The sequence below is a fragment of the Chelon labrosus genome (assembly GCF_963514085.1).
Source record: "Chelon labrosus genome assembly, chromosome: 19".
Taxonomy (NCBI): Eukaryota; Metazoa; Chordata; class Actinopteri; order Mugiliformes; family Mugilidae; genus Chelon; species Chelon labrosus.
The window spans coordinates 9,335,480-9,357,324 of NC_140352.1; the positions used below are offsets into that span (position 1 = coordinate 9,335,480).

Below are 21,845 nucleotides of genomic sequence, written 5' to 3' on the forward strand. Positions count from 1 at the left end.
GAAGATTTAACACTCGCCTCATTGTGATGGAAAAAAGATTCAATTAAATTTTAAATAATTGTGGCATTTCATCTAATTCCACATTTACTGTTTATTACTCTCTTGTTTTTATTACGAATCAATATATTTGCACAGTGATGGCTCCATTTTCAAGTCATCTAGTCAATAGTTTTAAACTTAAAACCCTAAAGATATTGTTTAACACACTGATATTGCTTCAAGTGTTCATCTCAAAGATCTGTGTTTTGTTTTCTTTGGTGACAAAACAAAAAAAAGGTAATTAATTAGGTAGTTGTTCACGTCCAAGAGATCCTAACATTGGCGCTTATTGTCAGTTACTTGCATGTCGCCTGCCCTCTCTGGCAAAAACACAACCGCTGGGTGATGGATCACACATGACTAGACTTGGATTTATGCGTCTGCTTTCCTAGATCTGACATAAGTGGCGTCAACGGTTGTGAGCATTTGTGCAACTGCTGCATTATTGCTAGCCTGACGAGCCAGACCCACATTAAATGTAGGGTCTGGGCACTCTCCATAGACGGGGCTCAACCGGAGGGGTGGGATAAACGGTTGTCTTTCAAACTCCCTCTCCACGCAATAGGATAGCGCTACAACCAATCAGAGCAACGAAGAAGGTGACGTAGTCAGAGCGACGGAAAAGAGAGTTCCTTGCATGTGTTGTGGAAAAAACTTATCCTAATAGATATTAAATAGTTCTTGTTGCATCCTGTTTTTTTGTTTTTTTTATGAGTTCGCCTACAGGTTGAGTTTCTCCTGCATTAATCATTTTTAAGCTGTGGATCAAACTTTTGCCGTATCCGGTTGGCAAAACTCCAAATACATCCTTCTTCTGTAAGAACGACCTCAGTGCAGTTTCTTGTTCCTTTCTCAGAGAAAAGCTTAACTTCAAGTCTTTCAGAGTGGCGGCCAAAGCCGATTCGAAAGAAAGTTGTTCGCTAGCAGCAGCCATCGCTCTGGTAGTTCTAGCAGGACGGGGAATTCACGCGTAATTCACGGAACTTATGGTCGCAGGTCAGTCGTGATCATGTTAAGCCCGCCCACCGACTCGTGATTGGCCCGGTCCATCTTGGATTTTTCGAAATCTCAAGTCAACGGAGAGAAACTAGACTGCCCCTGGAAGCAAATGTAATTTGCTGCCGCTAGGGGCGCGTCTAGATTCTAGGCTAGCATTATGCTGCATTGTTGCTAAATTGGTAGTCGTCATCAGGATATTTCTGCGTTCAGACTCTGAGCAAAGGTAAAGTGATTCATTTGTCATTATACAACATTGTACATTGTGTTCGGATGGAGGGTTAGCCGACCTGACTCGGCGCCTAGCACCCATGTTTTTTGGTGATGGTGGGAGGAAACCGTAGCGCCCGTGCTGCAGTGTTGAACAACTTTCACTGAAATCACCGCAACACAGAAAAGGGAAAATATGTCAGAATAGGAAGTTTGAAGGAGGAAGAAGGAGGGAGAAGTTTTTTTTGGGCTTGTCTGGCTACAGAGAGAGACCTGTACGAGAGAATGCGTTTCAGATCCGAAATAAAATGGAATCATAAATCATGCTTAACTGTGCTTGGCTTGTTATTTTCAGCGGAAATGCCCCCACAGACAGTTCCTAATTGTAATGCAAGGATTTTCATAATTTGTGGACCATGGACTCATCAACATTTGTTTAGTTTTTTATCTTATTTGGCAACGGAAATGTTTATTCAATTGAAAGTCTTTCCACTTAAAGTCGGAAAGTGAAAGAAATGATATGTCTAGTTTTAAGCTTATGTTTTAACACTGCAGCTTAGAATTAAGATGCTGTCTGCTGTACACCTTGTGAATTTTATATCATTCTAAGGTGTAGAAAACTAGTGCCAAATTTATGACAATGAGTGAGACTTGTTCAGATCAGCTGTGTAGTTGTTGGGACAGTAGAAACAAAAAGATAAATGATAACATCAACAGTGTATGGACTCGTTGATCCCAGTATCTTGAAGCTTCCTTTTTTGCTGAAGACATGGACCGATCTCTGTTCTGTGCTGAGATGTGTGGGCTGCATCCGACATGTTGGTGAAAAGTGTCCATTGCTTTCTTGGACTTTCATGTCTTAGGATTTGTGATGGAAAATGTAAACGTATTAAGCAGCTCTAATGGAGATGTCCCAACAAAATGGGTGTTAAAGGCCACAAAGGGGGAAAATGACAATCAATGACACCTTTCCCGCTGCTCTCCTTATTTCTCTTTTCTTCATGTCCTAGTTTCCTGTCGGCCCCCCAGGCACTCATTCGCCCCTCGCCTACTTTTCCTCATCCCCTCTCCGTATAGATTTTTCTCTCTCTCTCTCTCTTGTCCTTTCTTCTCTTTTTGACATATTTTGGCATCGACTACTCTACATTCAAACTTTAAGACAAAAGAGGGCACGAAAAAGAGACAGATGGAGAGACGAAAGCAGGAGGAGTAGGAGACAGATGGATGGAGTGCAAGAAGATGGGAGGAGGAGGAAAGAGCAGTCGCTCTTGCTTCTTGCTGCAGGGGCATCCTGCTTCGTCTTATTATACAACTGATATTCGCTTTACATAACTATTTCTCTGCTGACACTAAACCAAAGCTGGGACTCGGGCCCGTCCTCTAACACCTGGATCCTGCTGTGTCATTCTGCTGCTCTTTAGCTATGTTGACAGTAGGGCCGGTGTGGTTACCGCATAACCGCAGTGTCATGGCAGTATGAGCTCATTAATGTATTCACTGCTCCTGACCAAGACAAAAAAAAAAAACACAATTCCCAGCCTCGTGGTTCTTGACCTCCTGTGGTCACGTTTTATTTTTCAGTGGTTCACACAGATCGTTGTGTTGTCCTCATTGATTAAGACTGCGGACATCGTCTTCAAATGATTTCACATGTTGAGTCAGGATCTTTAAAGCTGCTTTAAAAGTGTATAATATTTTTTAACAGAATCAGACTGACAGATTGTCCAAAAATGTGTTTAAATGACCACGTTTACATGGTCTTTAGTATCCCGATTTTGATCGGGTTTTTGAAGTATCCCGTTTTTGTGTTTGTCCATGTAAACACCATATCCCGAATTCAGAAATCGGGATATGCTAATTTCCCGATTTCAAGAAACCCGGTTTTGCTACTTGGAGTACTCCGATAGAAGCCGGGATACTGAAGCATGTATACACCTTATCCCGATCTCTGACGGCTGTCCACTGTCTGCGCAGGCGCGAGTGACGCCAAGTGACGCACTTGATATACAAACAACATGGCGGCAACGAGAACTTCTCACTTTTGGAGCGACGAAGAGACAGAATTTTCCCTTAAAGTAATGAAAGAACTAAACATAACGACGTGTTTAGATGGCAGAAAACACAGAAATGCCGACGTATTCAAATCTGTTGCGGAAAAGCTACGTGACGCTGGTTTTCCACCTCGCTCCGTTGAACAAGTTAGGTCGCGTTGGAAAACATTGAAAAAGACGTGAAACACGCATGCGCAGATAGGATGCAGTGATCGGAAAACGGGTTACTGGTATTTATCATGTATACGGGGATATGAATAACCGGGTTTCTCTGTGTTCCATGTAAACACCATATCCCGAATATGCTCAAAGCCGGGATAAGCCTCAAAATCGGGACACTAAAGACCATGTAAACGCAGTCAATGTTTTCATACATGTCGAGTTGATGGGTGCCAATTTGTTGTTAGTGGTAAGGCATCTTCAATATAAACTGCCACTGCCCTTTGATTAAATAAGGGCCATGACGCTGGCCCTTTGCCAGCGTCTGTGAGCGTCTATGATCCTAGTTTTGGCGGCGCGTTCCACACCGTTGGCATTAATCAGGCCTCTGATCAGCTATTCAGCTTGGCAGACGAGTGCACAAAAAGAAAAACAGAATTGACGAAAGTAAACAAAATGAGTTCACACACACACACAAAATATTCGTGTTAACTTCCTGACATCTTTATGTCTTTGTTCCATGTCATACCCTTATTTATCGCTCAGACTGGTTCCTGCATGTGTCTAAATCGTCGGCAATGATGAAAACTCCCCCAGCGTTTGAAATGATTCATATAATGTCAGTCTGTTATTGCAGTTTGTTGTTAAACATGCTGCGTCATGAAAATAAACTATAATTATTCGCAGTAGGTACAGCTTTTATCCCAACCATACAGAAATGTTCACTAGTGAGCGTGTTCGTTATAAAGACACGGTTTAAACTACTAGTAATTTGACCCAATGCAGCACACGGTCCCAGCAGCATCCTCAGTTTCAATAATTGTACGGAGTGTGGCGCAGAATTAAATGGCGGTTAATTGCCTAACCACTGGATGCGCTCATATCTCTGCGGTAAGAAGGAAAATCAATGCATCACAATCGCAGTTGACATTTATTTCTGCAGCTCTGCCTCGGCCTCTTCCTCCCTTCAGAAATTATTTGTTTTTGCGTTTATGTTATGGGGGAGATGCAACCGTCAAAACCTGCAGCAGCGTTAAATGTTACTTCCATATCTCACTTCCTACCCTCTCTCTCTCTCTCGGCAGTGAGACTGCATGACAGCATTTCAGAAGAGGGCTTTCATTACCTAGTCTTTGACCTGTGAGTATATTCTGCGCACATACCCACTGACATTTTATCCGTGCATGTGACTGCGGTTTGTTTGTGTATGCTAACAACTTTGCTCTCTCTCTCTCTCTCTTCCCTCCCCCTCCCAGGGTGACAGGAGGAGAGCTTTTTGAAGACATTGTAGCCAGAGAGTACTACAGTGAGGCCGACGCCAGGTATGGAGCTGCTTCCCGACGTATACACAACATGCTGCCGCAAACATACGTCATAATCTCATTAAATATATGAAGACTCTCAGTTTATGAGCGTGAACACAGTGGAGCATATAATTGCTTTGCTCGTATTCTAGTCAGAATCGCATCCCCCTCCCAACAAGTGCATTAATGTACTTTGCTTCCTTCTCTCACATATTCCTCCTTATATATATTCAAGTAGTACTGAAACTATTTATGCTTAAATGGGAAATTGATCGCAAATAATTTCGATTGTCATCAAGATTTCAGTTGATAATTGATAATTTAACATTATCAGGAAAACATGCCAAATAGAATGATTGATTTCTTACGTAAGAGTATTTTTTTCTATAGAATATTCCTCATTTATTAAGGTTAAAGATAAAACTTCTACCTTATTCACAAAAGTTTCTATTAGGTTTTAGCTAATTAGGAAACATGCTCTTTATTATCTTTTGTCATTATTAGCAAAGACAATGCTGTGTATGATTTAAAGGAACAGTATGTAAGAAATGTATTTCAATTCATCATAAAATGGCCCTGATATGTCACTAGACATGAAGAAATCATGTTCATTTCAAATACTTATATCACTGACAACAGTGGTCCGGCCAGGATATTGTCATTTAAAAGTGAGAGTTGCAGCCCTCAACTGATGTTATTGTTGTCATGTTGTGTTTTGGCCTGAGGCGCCACCCTCCACCTATCGACCAATCACGAAGCCAGTAGAGTTTCGTCTTCCGGGTTGCCAGCTCTGCTCTAGTTACCGCAGCTGCAGCTACGAACGTGACGGATAAAACATGTGTAACGTTACGAAACCTAAGACCTCGTTATGAATCCGAACTACGTCGTGACAAAGTCCGAAATAAAACAAGGATTTGTATAGGAGATGCCTTTGAAAGATGGAGACGGCTGAAAACGGAGAAGAATTTGAAGACAGACGCCAACGTTGCTAATTTTCTCCTGGCTAACTTACTTGTACATAATGTAAATGGACATTTAAAATATTCACGACAGTCGAACAAAGTTATGCATGTTCGTGCAAAGTAACGTTACGTTAGCGCATACAGAGGAGGTGGGTCATCGAATTGAAAAGGTAAGGAATTGTTTGGGAAATAAAAACGGCGAGTCGTCATTGCTAACATTAGCGATGCGTTATGAGCCCGTTTCTCTGTCATTATGCTGAAACGCAGAGGAAAACAACATTAGCGCGTCGATTATGGCAATGTGAAACGTAATTGAGACGTATTGAGTAGCCTAACGTTACCTCGGTAACCTGGCAACCTCGAGTCAGGGGGGAGGTTGGAGGGGATACACCGTTCTACAGTATTTAGAAAGTGATTGCAGTACCAGTTTTGGCCACAATCTTACATACTGTTCCTTTAACTTCAGTGACTGCTAAAAGTTGCTTACACCAATTTAGAGTGTATTGTTAATGGTCTAAAAGCCTACGTCGTTGATATTTATAGGTTGATATGGACGTAAACAAACAGTCTTGTTTACTTGTTTACAACTCGCAAGTGCACTGGACAGCGGCGTCTCCATACTAAGCTATTAGCATCTACTCTGACTTCTTGTCTGACAAACAGATGAAGAGGCAAAAGCGAGTCCCAGACGCTGACCAACAATCAGACAAAACTTACTATAATAGTCCACATACTGCTCGTGCTTTCTATTTGTGTCGGGAGTCTGAAAGCCAGTAGATCTTTTCTGTTGAGACGCTTTGACGTGGCTGGTGGTTATATGGGACGTCATCATTATTTACACAAGGTGCCTGGCATTTGAATAGTGGCATCAGCTACCATAGTTAACAGTTTATCAATTAAATGATAAACTGGGAAATAGGCCACTATATATAAAAATGTAAAATGACCGCTTTATCACCAAGTTGCAATATATTGACTTAGCGTTCAACATTTCTGAAAAACTCAGCAAACACGTCACAACTCGTGAGCTCGAATCTTATCAAAAAATGTCCTGCACCGAGGTCGCCAATATACCAAGAGCACGTAACATGGACACGGTAAACAAAACACTTCTGACGATCTGGTTCAAGCCTTTTTGGCGTTTCTGGAGGAGGGAGCGATACGTAACACCTAGTCCCATCTAGCAAACTATAATCTACGTCACTGATGACGTCAGGGAGCCGTTGCTGACCTGTTTGTGTTATTTTTTCATAGACTGACCATCCCTCACTATTGATTGGACCATTTTACTCTCTCCCCCTCCTCCTCCTCCTTTTCTCCCGTGGCTGTGCTGGTGTGCAGCTTATGAATTCTGCCTACAATTGGATTAGGGGTCTTGGTCTGTTTGTACATATGGGCGGGGGGCTTTGGAAGCACACACGCACGCACTCTCAGAAACCCACAAAATAAAAAACGAGCAGTGTGGATTAAGCCTGAGCCACGTTTTCCCCTCGCCGGGCCCGACCTCTGACCCGTTAACCTTTTCCAGAGACATGAACACGAGCCTCAAACAGTGGGTTTATGGAGCCTGACGCTGCAGCGTGTGGACAGTATTAATCTGGCTTGTGGGAAAAAATTTTTTACCCATCGCGAGCCAACACACTCAACAGGCTAGTGTGAAACATGCTCCTCAGCCAGAATTGAGAAATAATGGCAATGGTATTAGTGGCAGCTGAATTGACGCCCCCATTATTAAAATTGTTACTGGGATAGAGATTTATTGAGTGTGTGGTGTAAGGCCTCCCACACGTGTTACTTAGTATTGATGATTTAAACTACAGTACCTGGGTAATGTCTTTGAGAAATGATAGTGATCGTATAGAAAATGTTTGTTATAGAACTGCCCGTTCAACTCCACAAGCTTTGACTGTAACAGGTATTTTTCTAATCGATTAATCAAATGATTATTTCCTCAGTGATTTTTTTTAATGCATTGTTTAAAAGAGAAGCTGTGGTAAGGTATAGTATGGTTTAAATGATTATTGGATTATCTGTGTCGACTGATTAATTGTTTCATCTCTATCGCCACATTTTGAAGGTTTATTATCAAGCTCTACTTTCATCTTGTCCGTTTAACAGCGATTGAGCGCGATGTCGTCCTAATGAGAGCTCAAACAGTGAAACGCATCGGTTCTGCGGCCACGCCGTAGTCTGGCGGTCTTCTTCGGTGAAACACACGGCGGGGCGAATCGCGCGAGATTGTTTTTCCCGTAACGATGTGCGGCAGCAGTGACTGACACGTTTCTCTCCGTCTATCTCTTGTCTGCAGCCACTGCATTAGTCAGATCTTGGAGAGTGTCAATCATATCCACCAGCATGATATTGTGCACAGAGACCTCAAGGTGAGTGGCTGCCCGTTGCCGTGACAACCACACACTCACACACACCTCTGCTCGTGGCCATGGCAACACACAGATGGCTCTTAGTTGCTCCGTCTCTCTCTTTTTCTTTTTTCTCTCTCTTCCTCTCTGCAATTTTGCTTCCATCTCTTTTATTTTTCCCCTGCGTCCCTCTCCCGTCTACCCACATTTTTTTTTTTTATTCCTCTATCTTTTGTCAGATCTGTCAGCTCGTCTGTCCTTGACCAGGGCTCTGTGTGCGTGTTAGTGTGTGTGTGTGTGTGTGTGTTCATGTCGAGCTCAGGGATGGTGAGTCATGGTCACGTGGAAGGGGTTTGTCTCTCACCTATGGCAAGGAAAAGACAAGGACTCAAACGCATACTGTTGTGAAGAAGGGGGGGGTCTATTAAGAGGGAGGAGGCGAAGCCGTGGATGAATCTCGGGAGTTGCCACGACAACCCGTGTGACATCACAGTGTCCGTGGAGCACTGACGGAGGAGGGAACTGAGTTGTCCCCGACTGCTGATTGGCTCATATGCAAAGAGAACCTCCAGTTTTTCTAGTTAGCCCAGTTTAGAGTGATGATCGTAACTCTGGTAGGAAGGTGAATAATAATATGTAGTATACTTTATCTTTTTAAGCAGACACCTCTTGACGGGGGGGGCGTAGGAAAAAAAAAAATAAAAAAGATCTCGAGGGATGTCTGAGGCATGTGTGGGTAGCTTTTGTATGTGTGTTTGTGCGCACTCGTTCTGTGCTGGAGAATAACGCTATTACCTCGAGCGCTGCCTGTCTGATTTGTTGGCCTTTTATCCTGAGTGGGCTTTTTTTTTTCTTTTTTTTTTTTTTTTTACTGCGGCCCTTTATGTCCCGCTGCCCAAACAACGGCCATTTAGAACGCTACCGCACACGCTGCCTCTCGCCTAAGTACACTTTCCATTTAGCATGCAGTCTGCAGCGCTGCCTAAATGACTCCCGAGTGGTTTCTATGGCTACAAACCCATGCCCATATACGGCGTTGTGGAGATTCTTGACTACTCATCCTCTCCCCCACCTCCTCTTCTCTCCATCGCCGCTTTCTCACACCTTTACTACACCCCCACACGAGCTGTGTCAAATACATGATATATAAATATTTCTGAGGAAGCTGAGCTTTATTGAAGAGCGCCTGTCACAAGCTGTCTCTCACCGTCTTCACCATTGTCCTACATTCTGCTTCACCATGTGTGCGTCTCAGCCTGAGAACCTGTTGTTGGCCAGTAAGATGAAGGGAGCTGCCGTGAAGCTGGCAGACTTTGGCCTTGCTATCGAAGTGCAGGGAGACCAGCAGGCTTGGTTTGGTAAGGAAACACAAACAGTGACACACTCATATCAAATGTGCTCAACAATTACCTGATCCGTTACTCTAGCTGGGTGATTAGCACCGGATAGTCTACACCGAATATGAATCACTGTTGAATAAGCTCTCTGTCATACAACAAGTCTGTACAGATACACATCTGCTACCGCTTGGAAGCCAAAGAATATTTGTGGGAGCAATGCTTAAAAGTCTCTCAGCCGCTCTCCAGTTCATGCTTAGGTCATTGTGTGTTGGCCGAGCTGCCAGCGTTTGGCCGACTCTTTAGTAGGGACGAGATGATTAATGGGCATTTGCTTGTGACTCTACACTGTCATAATCTGGTCTTGCGTAATAGTCCGAGGGTCATTATCATTTTAACCATTCGTATGACTGCGCAAAAGATTTTAATAAAAGCCAGCAGTTAATTTTGTATTTTCCGTCGGGCAGGTTTTGCAGGCACTCCTGGGTATCTGTCCCCTGAGGTCCTGAGGAAGGACCCCTACGGCAAGCCTGTGGACATATGGGCGTGTGGTGAGTTTTTAACCTGTTGCAAGCTGCTTGTTTACTTTGAGTTGCGTGGAAACAAAACACCAGACTCTGTCTTTTGTCAAATTAACCACTTCATCAGCTTTACAAGTTTATTTAAAGGTAAAATTGGATATTAAAACAGACACAGGATGGTCCAGTCTGTTTCAGAGAGGTGGCTTTAACCTCACATAAACGACATCTAGCATTAATATGCATATTCTGTTGTCTTATTGTTATATTTTATCATATTTATTTATTGTTTTGCTACTTTTTATTAATCTCTTCTTCCCATGTTGTTTTCTGTCAGGTGTTATTCTGTATATCTTGTTAGTGGGATATCCTCCCTTCTGGGATGAAGATCAACACAAACTCTATCAGCAGATCAAAGCTGGGGCATACGATGTAAGTGTTTGTGTGTGTGTATGTGTGTTTTTGTGACGGGTGCAGTGCAGGGGTTTGCTAAGCAGTTTTTGAATGTTTAATAGTGTCCAATTGAGATCTGTTCCAAAGCTATTGATCCTATCAGGGCCTCCCTGACGCATTGCAGAGGGGTGTGTGAGAAAGAGGGAGAGGGATATCCTCCTCCTAGTCGCTGGATAATCAAGTCACAGAGCAGACTGTTTGTGGGTTTTCTTGTTTGTTTAGTTTTTAAAAAAAATAAAAATGCTTTGCAGCCCTGGAACGTCAGCATATGTTCAGTAAATCTGAAAACAGAATTCGGTTATCTGCTTAATTTTGAGAAATTAACTCAAGACCTGGTGCCCAGATGGCCCCAAGTCCTTCAGGAAACATGTCACACCTACTTGTTTTTCCATCACCCTCAGTTCCCATCCCCAGAGTGGGACACAGTGACTCCAGAGGCAAAGAACCTGATCAACCAGATGTTGACCATTAATCCAGCCAAGAGAATCACTGCCGAACAGGCCCTCAAACACCCATGGGTCTGCGTAAGTATTCACTCACTCACTGACTCACCTTAGAGAATTCCTGGAACTCTGATCTGAACATAATACATGTTCACTTAACTACAATCCCATGCAAAAAGATCCATGAATACTGAGTTTGTTGTGTGTTCTTGTTTACAGCACCGTTCTACAGTGGCGTCCATGATGCACAGGCAGGAAACTGTCGAATGTCTCCGCAAGTTCAACGCTCGCCGAAAACTCAAGGTATCCATCTGTGACGTCTTTCTGTTTTAAGACCTCTTGTTTATGTCCTGCTTCGACCTTTTTAATCTGTTAGAACGTGTCTTGAGACGACATTTAACCTTTGAGAGCTTCCTGCTCTGGCTGCAGCGGCACTGAAACGTTTCAAACGCCGCCCAGCTCTAGTGGCTCTCGTTTGCATTTACAGCCCTACATGCAAACTAATGGATCAAGTAGCAGCTATTCTGTTTTGTCACATCATTTAAATTCATTTGCATAGAAGAATGTGTTATAAGACTCAGAGATGTAAAAACGTACAGTCAACAGTAGCTCTCCTCAGTAATATGATGCAAATTTTCACTAATGTATCATTATTTAGAAACCGTTTGAGAGAAACACTCCCCCTCAACTGTATTTAGCTTTTAAAAACAACTGCTCTGCTGCAAAAACAAGCAGACCGATAAAAATGTTGTCATACCAGAAGAAATGAATTAAAAAAGAAAGAGTTCATAAGAAACCCTGTGAAATAAAACCAAACTCCATGCTCTCATTATACCTCCCTCACTTCTCTCTCTCTCTCCTCCTTCCTCTCCTCCTCCAGGGAGCCATTCTCACCACCATGTTGGTGTCCAGAAACTTCTCAGGTGGGTGTGCCCTTCGCCCTCAGCCTCCCACGCAGCACATGCAGAGGGAGAGGAGGAAGGAGAGTGGATAGAGTCCTCTGCACCTCTTTTAACCCCCTCACCACACACGCACACTCACCCACTCATCCTCAAAATAACAATATGTTTTTGTATGTGAACAGGAGCTTGCTGACAACTTTAAACTGAATTGAAACATGATTTTTTTTTTTTTTTTGTGTGTGTTTAGAGAAATGTTGACGGTTTAGTATTGAGTGCATTGCATCCTGATGTATGTTAGCAGGCTAAAATGTTATACTCTGTCATGTACCAGATTATATGTGGGACCCAGTCCTTGTCCATGCTAATGTATCTCTCCCTGTGTGTTTGTGTGTGTGTGTGAATGTATGTGTGTGTGTGTATGTATGTGTCCCTCTTTTCTGCTGCCCGAGGAGTGTTTGCATGTTTGAGAAGGAAAACGAGACTTTTATGAGATTTTCTGGGGGAATATGTGGTTTTTACAAAAACAGGGGACTGCTAAGATTACTGCTTAGAGTGACTTGTTTTCGTTGAAGCCTTGTTCTCAGCCTCTAAGTAAATGGTCAGTCGATGGCTAATGATTTTCAACCCTGGGCCTAGGAATCCACAGGGGTGCATGTTTTCGCTTCAGCCCATTTCCATCAACGTGTGTCGATGCGTCTCGGGCTGTGGCCAGCGCGCTCTGTAGCTTTCTAGGCCCATGAGTGAACGGCGAGAGATAGGCCTGCCTAATATGCATAGCCCCTCCCAACTGTAGCATTTCTGTCCAATAGTGGGCCGGCAGCATACCAACTCTGCTGCTGCCGCCTCCTCCACGGCCTCACTGGCTCAGGAAGGTACGTCCCAGAGACACGCCCATCCACTTCCTCTCTACACACATTGCTACTTCTTTGGTTCAGGGTGGGCCATCATTACCATCCCCAAACTCCTGCATGCAGCCTCTGCCAGCATCCTCATCGACATTCACACACATGCATGCATGCATTTAAATTTTGTTCATTTAGGGTATTATGGATGTGTGTTTGCAGTACAGCAAAGACATCAGACTTTCCACACCCACTCATGTACATCAGCATAATTTAATGGTAATAAAACAACCTCCACTCCAAAGTGATTTTCACATTTACACCTCACCGCCACTCAGCCTCAACCTCACAACCCACATTTCATCTTCCAAATGAGCTATTGCGTCACCTCTTTCAAGCTCCATCCTGACTTCCAGCTGACCCCTTACGCTTCCTGTGCTCTCCCCCGGCCCCCCCGGGGCTGTGAGGACGGGCACAGGGCGGCGGACTGGGGCAGGGGATGAGGAGGGGCATGTATCTTGGGGGCAGGAACTGACACTGCAGGGGGCCGGCAAGAGCTGGGTTGGCGTGCTGCCATCGTCGAACCTGGGTCTGGTTGGGGAGAGGGGAAAGGTGGATGTTACGGAGCTGGGGGAGAGGTTTTTAGATGGAGACGGAGGGCGGGAACGCTGCCTTCAGTGGTGCTACCTAGGACGACTGTTGAAACCATCGCTCTTGTGCAGCGTTCCCGATGAATCCCTTGAGGTTAAAGGCATCCTTCGTCTCATCTCCCCCTCTGGAGTTCTGTTTTAGTACTTTTAGTAAAAAGTTCCCTCTTGATGCAGAAATGCCACAAGCCAACATGGCACCAAAACAAATTCCTGTTGATGAATAGCATCTTTTTCCCACAGTGAAAGAAGGGATTTCTTTTAAAAGTACTAAAATCTGAATCCGCTCTCATCCTGCTGGGTGGGGTTGGGTGGTAAAGGTCGGCGATTCCAATGGTGGCTCCATGGATTGAGTACATTAGAAACAGACGGTGTGGAGCAGACTGGATTCTCTGTCGCCCTTTTCAGACGGGAGAATCTTCTCTGCTTCACAGTGCATTAATTTCTCTGTAGGATCTGAAGAGTGAAGATATAACATTAACAGAGAGACAACCCCAGTGGAGAAACCTATGTGGGAGGCAGGTTTTAGAGTGTGTGATTGGTGCGCTGGTATTCAGGGTGCTTGTGGTGGTTTTGATTGTCAGCTAAAGCCCTCCAAATGCGGGCTTCATCCCTGAGACTGGACCGAGTTTGTAAGTTTCTGTGAATATCATGTGTGACGTCATCACTCCAGATTGTACTCCTCATCTCCCCTTCCTCTTTAATCATCTAGGTCCTTTTTTGTTTATTTTTATTTTTTTGGCCTTTTGTCCAAAGATGATGTCACTCATCTCTGCAAAATCCCAGCACTTTTTACTGCTTCTTTGCACTTCTCTGTAGACTATGGCTGAGACAAGGCTTGGCAGTTTGCTCATGATGTTCCCTTTTAATGACATTATAGCAAAAAAAAAAAAATGTGACAGAAGTGTGCGTTTGAAGCATTTCTGTACATTTCTAGAAAGTTGTTTGCCTTGCTGCCTTTTCGCATGTGGGTGCCTGTGTGGTTAAATCTTACAAAAATGTTCTCGGGAAACGCACCTTCAGATGCTCTCTGACGCCGTCCTGCTGCAGGTCGCTTTGACTGTACGCGTCCTGCCACCAGAAACTGGTGAGCAGGAGGAGTGAGGCCCATATACGGAGAGCATATGAACGTAGCGGCCCCATGCTGTCACGAGTAGCATCCTGATAGCTCTTGGGTAGAAGAAGGCATAGTTGAAACAAGAGCAGATGTTTGCACTCCAAACAATCGGCTCTTCTTTCCCTGGTTGTGGAATGAAAACCTTTCCTTTTATATACTTGAATATATTTCTCTTTGGATGCTGCATGGCCAGGCCGAGATAGAAGCTGCATATTTACAGCCAAGATGAAGGAGCATGAGTTCTCACTTGGTATTGTTTGTGGCTGGAAATGCTGTGTCCCCTATCTCTACTCTCTCATGTTGAAACGCTAAGGTCCCTCTTTTACAACCCATCCCCCTCTTCTCTCATCCGCTTTCCCTTTCCCGTTTCTGTTGTGAAGGTAAGAAACAAAAAGATAAGACTTGGGGAACCTGCGTTTGTCCATCAAAAATTAGAGAAAAGGAAGCAAGAGAGAGTTGAGAGCTTTAGACTGAGAGGAAAAGTGACTTGAGCCCTTAAAGGAAATCAATGATTTACATTAACCTGAGCTCATCACCGTCAGTCCTGGCGGCAGTTTGAGTCTGACCATCACTCTCTTTCTAGATCTGCTGGGGTCTTCCAGACAGGAAATGGACTGAGGAAGTTTACTTTGCTCTCAGGTTTCTCTTTTATCCCCAGATGGCAATGAATGGATTATTATGTGAATGGGTTTTGCAGAGTGTAGCAACCTGTACAGCCAAGGGGGGAAAATTGCCCAAGAAATCCATTAAATGCATGTTATTGTTTTCTGGAAACATTTAGGCATGTTGCAAAGGCTAAGAGTTATCGGGGGTTTCATAGATGTAAGTCACTGTAGATCCAAGGTTCAGGGTTAATCAGCACTGAGGCATCTGTTAAACCCAGTTTTCTGCCTGTTTCTCTTCTTTTCTATCCTCTTTATTTTATTTTTTTTACAGCATGCAAAAGTTTACTCAACAAGAAGTCAGATTCTGCTAAGGTAAGGTTGTCTCATCACCTCTCTGCCCTCTTTTGTTCTACTACCCTCTCCTCTGTTAGATGACCTCCTTTTTCTACCTTCTGTTCTTTTTTTGTCTCTGCGAAACTCACTTTCTCCTGAAGAATTACCGTTTCAAATAGTAATATTGTGGGTGTTTTTTTACAGTTTTGTTTTATGTCCCACTCGATCTGTAGGATGATTTTACTGTTCGGTTCCTCACCTTTCTCTGGCCTCTCTCTTTAGATCCCAAAGTTCCTGCAGTTCAGTTCATAAGTTTGAGAAACTCTCAACAACTTATGTGTTTTCCGGTTCACTTTATCTGTCACATTCTCACACAATTATGAGTCTCTCCTCCTTTATTCTTTCACCTTTAGTCGATTTCAGTCCGATGTGCGCTGCTCTTTTTCCGAGCAGCGTCCATCAGTCTGTGCTGCTATTAGGCATCATTCTCCCCTCTCCTCCTCCTCCTGCCTTCCTCCCTTTCTTCTCTGCCCCAGGGGTCTCTCTGTGTAGTTAAGTGGCAGAGGCATAGAGAGTTAGTGAGGCAGTAAAAAGGATGATCTAGAGGCCATTCTGTGGCACTCACCCTCTCATTTGCCCTGTTAGCTCTCAACAGCCCGGGAGCTTCGACCAACATTAGCCCCATTCCCTAAAAGGCGTGCAATTCTAATGCATCTGTGTGTGTGAATGTGTGCGCGTGTGTGCTACGTATGTGTTCACACTGAGTGTTTGCGTTCTCGTCCCAGCCTTCAACCAACAACAGTAAGAACAGTATAGTGAGCGCCATCAATGCCCTGAAAGACACCAACATGGCAACCAACGCCCAGATGGTACAGTAGACCGCCGCAGTGTCGGTCCTCATATCTTAACCGCCCAGTAGCTGCATATTAGCCCGTTGTGCTTCGTCCTCCATTGTCCTAGTCGCTGCTTGTCATCCTTCATCTGCCATCCAGGAGGTGTTACATTCCCTGACCCTGCAGTCCCGTCCTCTGGAGGTGCACATGTGTTCCTGATCGCCATTAGGCTCATGAGACACCTTTTTGAACATCTAAATTCTCATCATCAGTTTGAACCTCAGGCTGCACATGTGCACCTGTTTAAGATTTAGGAGCATGAACTTGTTTGTAGTAGAATATGCCTCTAAAATTGCCCCACAGAGAGTTGTAGAGTTCTGTGTAGAATTGAGTGTGATCATGCAATGGCCCCTGTTTTTGTTGTCTCTGTACATAGTCCTTAATATCTCACACCTAACAAGCTCTCCTTTTACCATCTTTCAACCCTAACCTTTTTCTTTAACAGAAACACCCGCCAAGTTGTTGTTTTGTTTTGTTTTTTACCCCATAGACCCTTCCCCCCCCCCCACTCTAACCCCTCTCTGAGATCCTTACCATACTGCAAGACTTTATAATTCTTCTCTCATCCCGTACTGGCATTGTGTTGTTTTAAGACGCTTTATCAGCATGCATTAACTTTTGTAACTTGTGCTGTTAAGCTTTGGTTTGATCGTGCTTCTCAACTGGTGGTCCCCAAGGCTTTGTTTAGGACTCTGATGAGTTTATAATATGCAGAATGCACACATTTAAAAATAATAATAATAAAAAAAAAAAGGAAACATTAAATTTAGAGGATCTTTATCTTGATTATCAGTTAACAAACGAATGCTTTATTCTGATTTAGGATGGTTGCTTGAATATAACAAGACATTTGAAGATGATACCGAAGGCAAATAGAAGCTATGAGAAAATAATTTAAACTATTAACTGATTAATTGTGAAAATAATCTGAATATTAATCAGTACTCAAAAGAAAATACACTTCACATGCACAAAATAAACAAAGATAATTTCTATTTTTACGCTTGGAAATGCAGTTAATTGGCTGAAACTAGTTATGTAAAGTGACGGTATGATCTTCTCATAATAGTTTCAGTGATAAACAACAACTGATAATAACTGATGAACAGAAATTTAACAGATTATGGTTAACTTAATTAACTTTGGGATTTTAATGAGCATTTTTTGCAGCAAAGAATAAATCTGAAAAAACTGAGATTATATTATATTAACAGATGATGAATGAAAGTATAAGTTACTCTCTCACCAGCTGCTAGGAAGCTGTTTGGTTATGTCTGAGGTAAAATAAGGGGCCGGTTGAGAAGCACCGTTTCAGGCCTGTCATATTTCGTACCAACTGTTCTGTTCTGCATCGCAGGAATCTCAGAGCACAGTGGTGCACAACCCTCCCGATGGAGTCAAGGTGAGAGTCCGACACAGAACATCGCGCATCCCAGCTGGACTTGATCCTCCATCCCGTCTGTGTTAATTTCACTATCTTTTCTGCTCTTCCCCCTGCGCCGTAGGGATCAACGGAGAGCAACGCCACCAACGACGAGGAGGAAATGAAAGGTAGGAAAGGTACTCAAGTGTTTTATTCCCTTTTTCCTGTTCTTATCCGCTCTCTCTTTCTGTCTCCCATCTAGTGAAGTGTGCGTATTTGACTGTAGTGACTGGCAGGTGTGATGAGATACAACATGCTTCTCTCACACTCTTGACTGTGCGCTTGTCGTATGTATGTATTTATCGTGTGTCTGGCTGCGTTTTTGTGTATGTGTGTTCTAGCGGACAGTTCGGCGCTGAGTCAGAGCAGCGCCACAGACGAGATGCCCCCACTTCTGCCCTCACCTCAAAGCTCACCTGCCAGTAAGTTTGTCCATGGCAACCAGAAGCTATACGGTCGCCCCCTGGCAAGGACCTAACACAACCACCCCCCCACCCCCACCCCGACTCCCACCCTGGCTTTTTGTAGTCACTGGCAATGACGTCTTACATCTTTGAGCTCCCCCCCCACTCTGATCCACCAAGCTTTTTTGAGGGTTCCCACTGGGTTTAGATGTGTGGAATATTAATTTTATTTGTTTTAAAAACGTATATAGGGAAACTCAAAGCACCATTTGATTTATATTATTTAAAAGACGGCTCCAACCTCCCATTGATCATAATTACAGGTTTATTGCTGAGATCTGGGGGCAAATGAATCATTAGGTTAAAATACTGTTAATTCTGTTAAAAGACGCAGCAAGACAACGTGATATTCAGCTGTCACATCTTAAGTACTGGTAATTCAAAAAGTATTTATGTATTAAGGATTTTTCAAAATATTTACATCTGGTAAGTGAGTCTTTCCAGCCACCAAAAATAACAAAAAATTCTGACATTAATCAAGTTCATAATCCTAACATAAATAAAGTGAGACAGTTGATTTTGAAACGTTTTAGAGTCCGTGTCCTTGTGCCCTCGTGTACTTGTGTTCTCAGTTTCCTGGTTGATTTGGCAACACCTGGGTTTAACAGCAAAACATGTTTAATATTATAAACCACAAATCTGCTGTTTTACATCATTTTGTTAGTAACTGTGAACTGATTTCATGCTGCACACCGTCGTATGAATTACCTCAGTGAGTTGGTGCTCATCTAACAGCTCACTCTGGGTGCTCCTTCTTGTTTTATTACTCCCTACAGTATTTCAAGCAGGTCTGCTGTCAAACACTGACCATTGTCTTGTTTTTCTTTGATGATTGACTACGGCTTAAACGCGTTGCATTCCCTTGGACTGCTTCATAATAAAAGCCAGTAAAATGCTTTTAATGTGAAGCAGCAGCAGCTGCAGCAGTAGGAAATGTTCAGTTTGCATTAGCGGCAGTCTGGGAATCCATATCGTCTTCATCATATCCAGATAACTGTACAGATTACATTAGCACAAACACCCGGCTCATAATAATGCGAGTACTTTCATCAGTGGGCCATAAACTCAGCTACAATTGTGTTTGGTGATAGATAATAGCTCAATAGATGTTTATTTAGATGAAAATCTTCAAGGCTGTCTTTAATTTTTTTTTTTTTTTTTACCAGAACCAAAGCCAAACCAGTTTTTTTTTACATAATCTGTAGTTTACATTTTAAATGACTGATTTTCAGTGCGTTCCCAGATCTCAGCAATTACTCCATGTGCGGCGTTATCATTATTAACATGACCAAACTGGAATATTCTCTTAATTCTCTTTCCTGAGAGCAAACTACACATCCGATCATTTTTTTTCAGGTCATAGAATCACTCTGATCTAACTGCAGAAAGTCATTAAAAAGAAAAGTTGTTGTTTTTCATCAGGGCCACTGTGGGAACCCTGAAATCTGTACGTGTGTGTGTGTGTGCGCGTGCGCGTGTGTGTGAGTGTGTGTTTTTTTTGGTGGTCACTGCATCTATCCCCTTGTCCTCCTAATGTGACAGCTCCAGCTGGAGGAAGCCTTGCTTACCTTGCAGCTGAGTGTCCTAAACCGACTGCTCGGTCTGACAGGCCCTGCTGCCTGTCGTCTGACTTTCCTGGAACCATGTGCACCACAGAGCATCATGTTTCTCTTTGTCCTCACGTTTTCTCATCCATTCTCCTCCTACGCTCTGTTATGTTCTTTAATCTTCTCTCTAATACACCAGTCTTCGCTCTAATCTTTCCTCTCCTGTCTTGACCTCGTCCTCCTGCTCTTAGCGAACAGACCTGCACTAAAGGACGGTCCTAATCTCTCTTCCTCCTCTTTACTCCTTTCCTGTGTGCCGTATCCACTCCTGCCTTTCCTTCCTGAACATGCTAAGTTTCCCCACAGGCATAACATGAGCTAATAACAAACAATGGCTTCGATCCTGTCTTTGCTCGGTGCAGCAGCTCATCAGAGGAGGCTTTGTTAATGTATATGAGCATTAGGAGTTGAGTAGACGTGAGCAGAGCAGGCAGTTAAATGACTTGCACATCACACAGCATCAGGATCAGAGCGGCAGCCTCCAGCTCTCGTCCTGTCCTCATGTTGCCTATCTGCATGTCTGTCAGTTTTTCTTTTCTCACCCGTTTTTTTTTTATTTATTTAGCTTTGTCATTTTTATTTTATACTTGCACGGGCGGTGTGTGTCTGTGTGCGCGTGTATACGTGTGCGTGTGTGTGCATGTAACCTTCGGATGACGACATGCACATTTGTGTCACCTTGTCTGCTGTCCATCCACGTATTTGTGTTTGTTTGACCATCCGTTGTTGTTTCAGTTCCACCGCATGATGTAAAGCGCATGGCATGGAACAGCACAGGCAACAGCTCCTGCCCCGACTCTGAGCTCTCACAGTCCTCCATGCCTGCCGCTCCACTAGGGAGCAACACTGTCGCTGCTAAAAGCAACACTAAGCAGAGTAAGAATACATCCGCACTAACTGATTAACCCCACCGCCCCGCCTTCCACTAAAAAACCTTATCTCTCATCGCTATCAGTTATGTGTCAGGAGTGTTTTTTTTAGTAGTTGATATTCATTAAAGCATCTCTGAGTGGCTCACGTGTTTCACAAACTTCACTGGATACATGTTGAGTTCGTTTACTTTAGTGGCAAGGTGGGCGTACGTCTAAAAATTGATTGTTACTGTAAGAAAACCCATGAAGATACCAGAACTAAAAATCCTCGATACTTTACAGCAAGTGGCTGAACCGTGCACTGTAGTTATTCTTCAACACGTGTCACTAAAACAGGATTGACTCGTGCATTCGCAGGGTTTATTTTTGTCGTATTTTTATGTGTCCTGCAGCTTTGTTTTTGAGTCGTCTCACAAGTGTCTGGTGCAACAATTGCCTTCTGTCTTAATCAATACAGATAATACTTCAGATGCGCTTATTTAGCCCTAAAAGTTTAGTTTTCTTAGGATCCTTGCTGCGATTTGTTTGCAGTAACCCACTCTCCTTCAGAGGAGTACGGCAGCAGCAATACGTGTTCTCACCATATACATTTAAACGCTTTGCACACAGGGCCGAGATGCTCCATCAAACGTATCATAACATATTAACCACACGGCAGTAAATCCCACTCCCTACATTTCCAGCTGACACTCCCATTTTTGATAAGATTATTTCCTAAAATCCAAATTTATTGAGGGCTTGTCAGATCTTTGCCACCCTGTAAAACCAAACCACAGTTAAATGCAGCATTGTACCGACCGGTGTTGTATAAATTAATCTTTGAACCAGAACAGAGCTCTACTATCAATGTGTATATGAAACACAGGTGACCTACGCTCAGCACTGTACCTGAATGCCTCGTGTGGAGAAGCTTTTCTTTTTCTTTTTGTAGACGATAAAAGTTAAATTGAATGAACATCCGGTACACCGGTGGGATTCATTGGAGATATTTGGCTCAGAATAAAGATAGAACATGTCACATTTTTGTTCCTAAAGTAATATTTGTTGTTGATTTTAGAGTTAATTGTTGTCTCACTCTTTGAGGTGGGAGAGAGCGTTATTTAGTGTTGAGACTTGCAATCTAATATGGAGTCAATTTAGAAGTAATTCTTGCACGATTATGGTTTGACATGATTTTAAAATTAAGTTTTATTAATCGATAAATCTGAAGAGAAGCCGAGGCAACGCAAGATAAATAAATATCTTGGAATTTAATAGAGGCGGCTCAGAGCAGGGCACGTTTGTTGACAGAAGTCTGATTAATAACAG

The 21,845-nt window shown here is 43.2% G+C and overlaps 1 protein-coding gene across 14 annotated transcripts in view; it reads left to right on the forward strand.

The window, feature by feature from the left end:
• camk2g1 (calcium/calmodulin-dependent protein kinase (CaM kinase) II gamma 1) overlaps window positions 1–21,845 on the forward strand; it is a 36,329-nt gene that overhangs the window by 9,464 nt on the left and 5,020 nt on the right. The window contains exons 4-19 of one of the 14 annotated variants that reach the window (XM_084567054.1): window positions 4,541–4,595; window positions 4,712–4,777; window positions 8,030–8,102; window positions 9,337–9,439; window positions 9,886–9,969; window positions 10,274–10,368; window positions 10,791–10,913; window positions 11,052–11,135; window positions 11,713–11,755; window positions 12,544–12,606; window positions 15,277–15,317; window positions 16,064–16,147; window positions 17,529–17,573; window positions 17,677–17,731; window positions 17,936–18,016; window positions 20,401–20,541. In XM_084567054.1, coding sequence (XP_084423180.1) covers window positions 4,541–4,595; window positions 4,712–4,777; window positions 8,030–8,102; window positions 9,337–9,439; window positions 9,886–9,969; window positions 10,274–10,368; window positions 10,791–10,913; window positions 11,052–11,135; window positions 11,713–11,755; window positions 12,544–12,606; window positions 15,277–15,317; window positions 16,064–16,147; window positions 17,529–17,573; window positions 17,677–17,731; window positions 17,936–18,016; window positions 20,401–20,541 — 1,236 coding nt within the window. The remainder of the gene's footprint in view (window positions 1–4,540; window positions 4,596–4,711; window positions 4,778–8,029; window positions 8,103–9,336; window positions 9,440–9,885; window positions 9,970–10,273; window positions 10,369–10,790; window positions 10,914–11,051; window positions 11,136–11,712; window positions 11,756–12,543; window positions 12,607–15,276; window positions 15,318–16,063; window positions 16,148–17,528; window positions 17,574–17,676; window positions 17,732–17,935; window positions 18,017–20,400; window positions 20,542–21,845) is intronic. The other 13 variants (XM_084567060.1, XM_084567065.1, XM_084567067.1 and 10 more) reach the window with 13 other exon arrangements.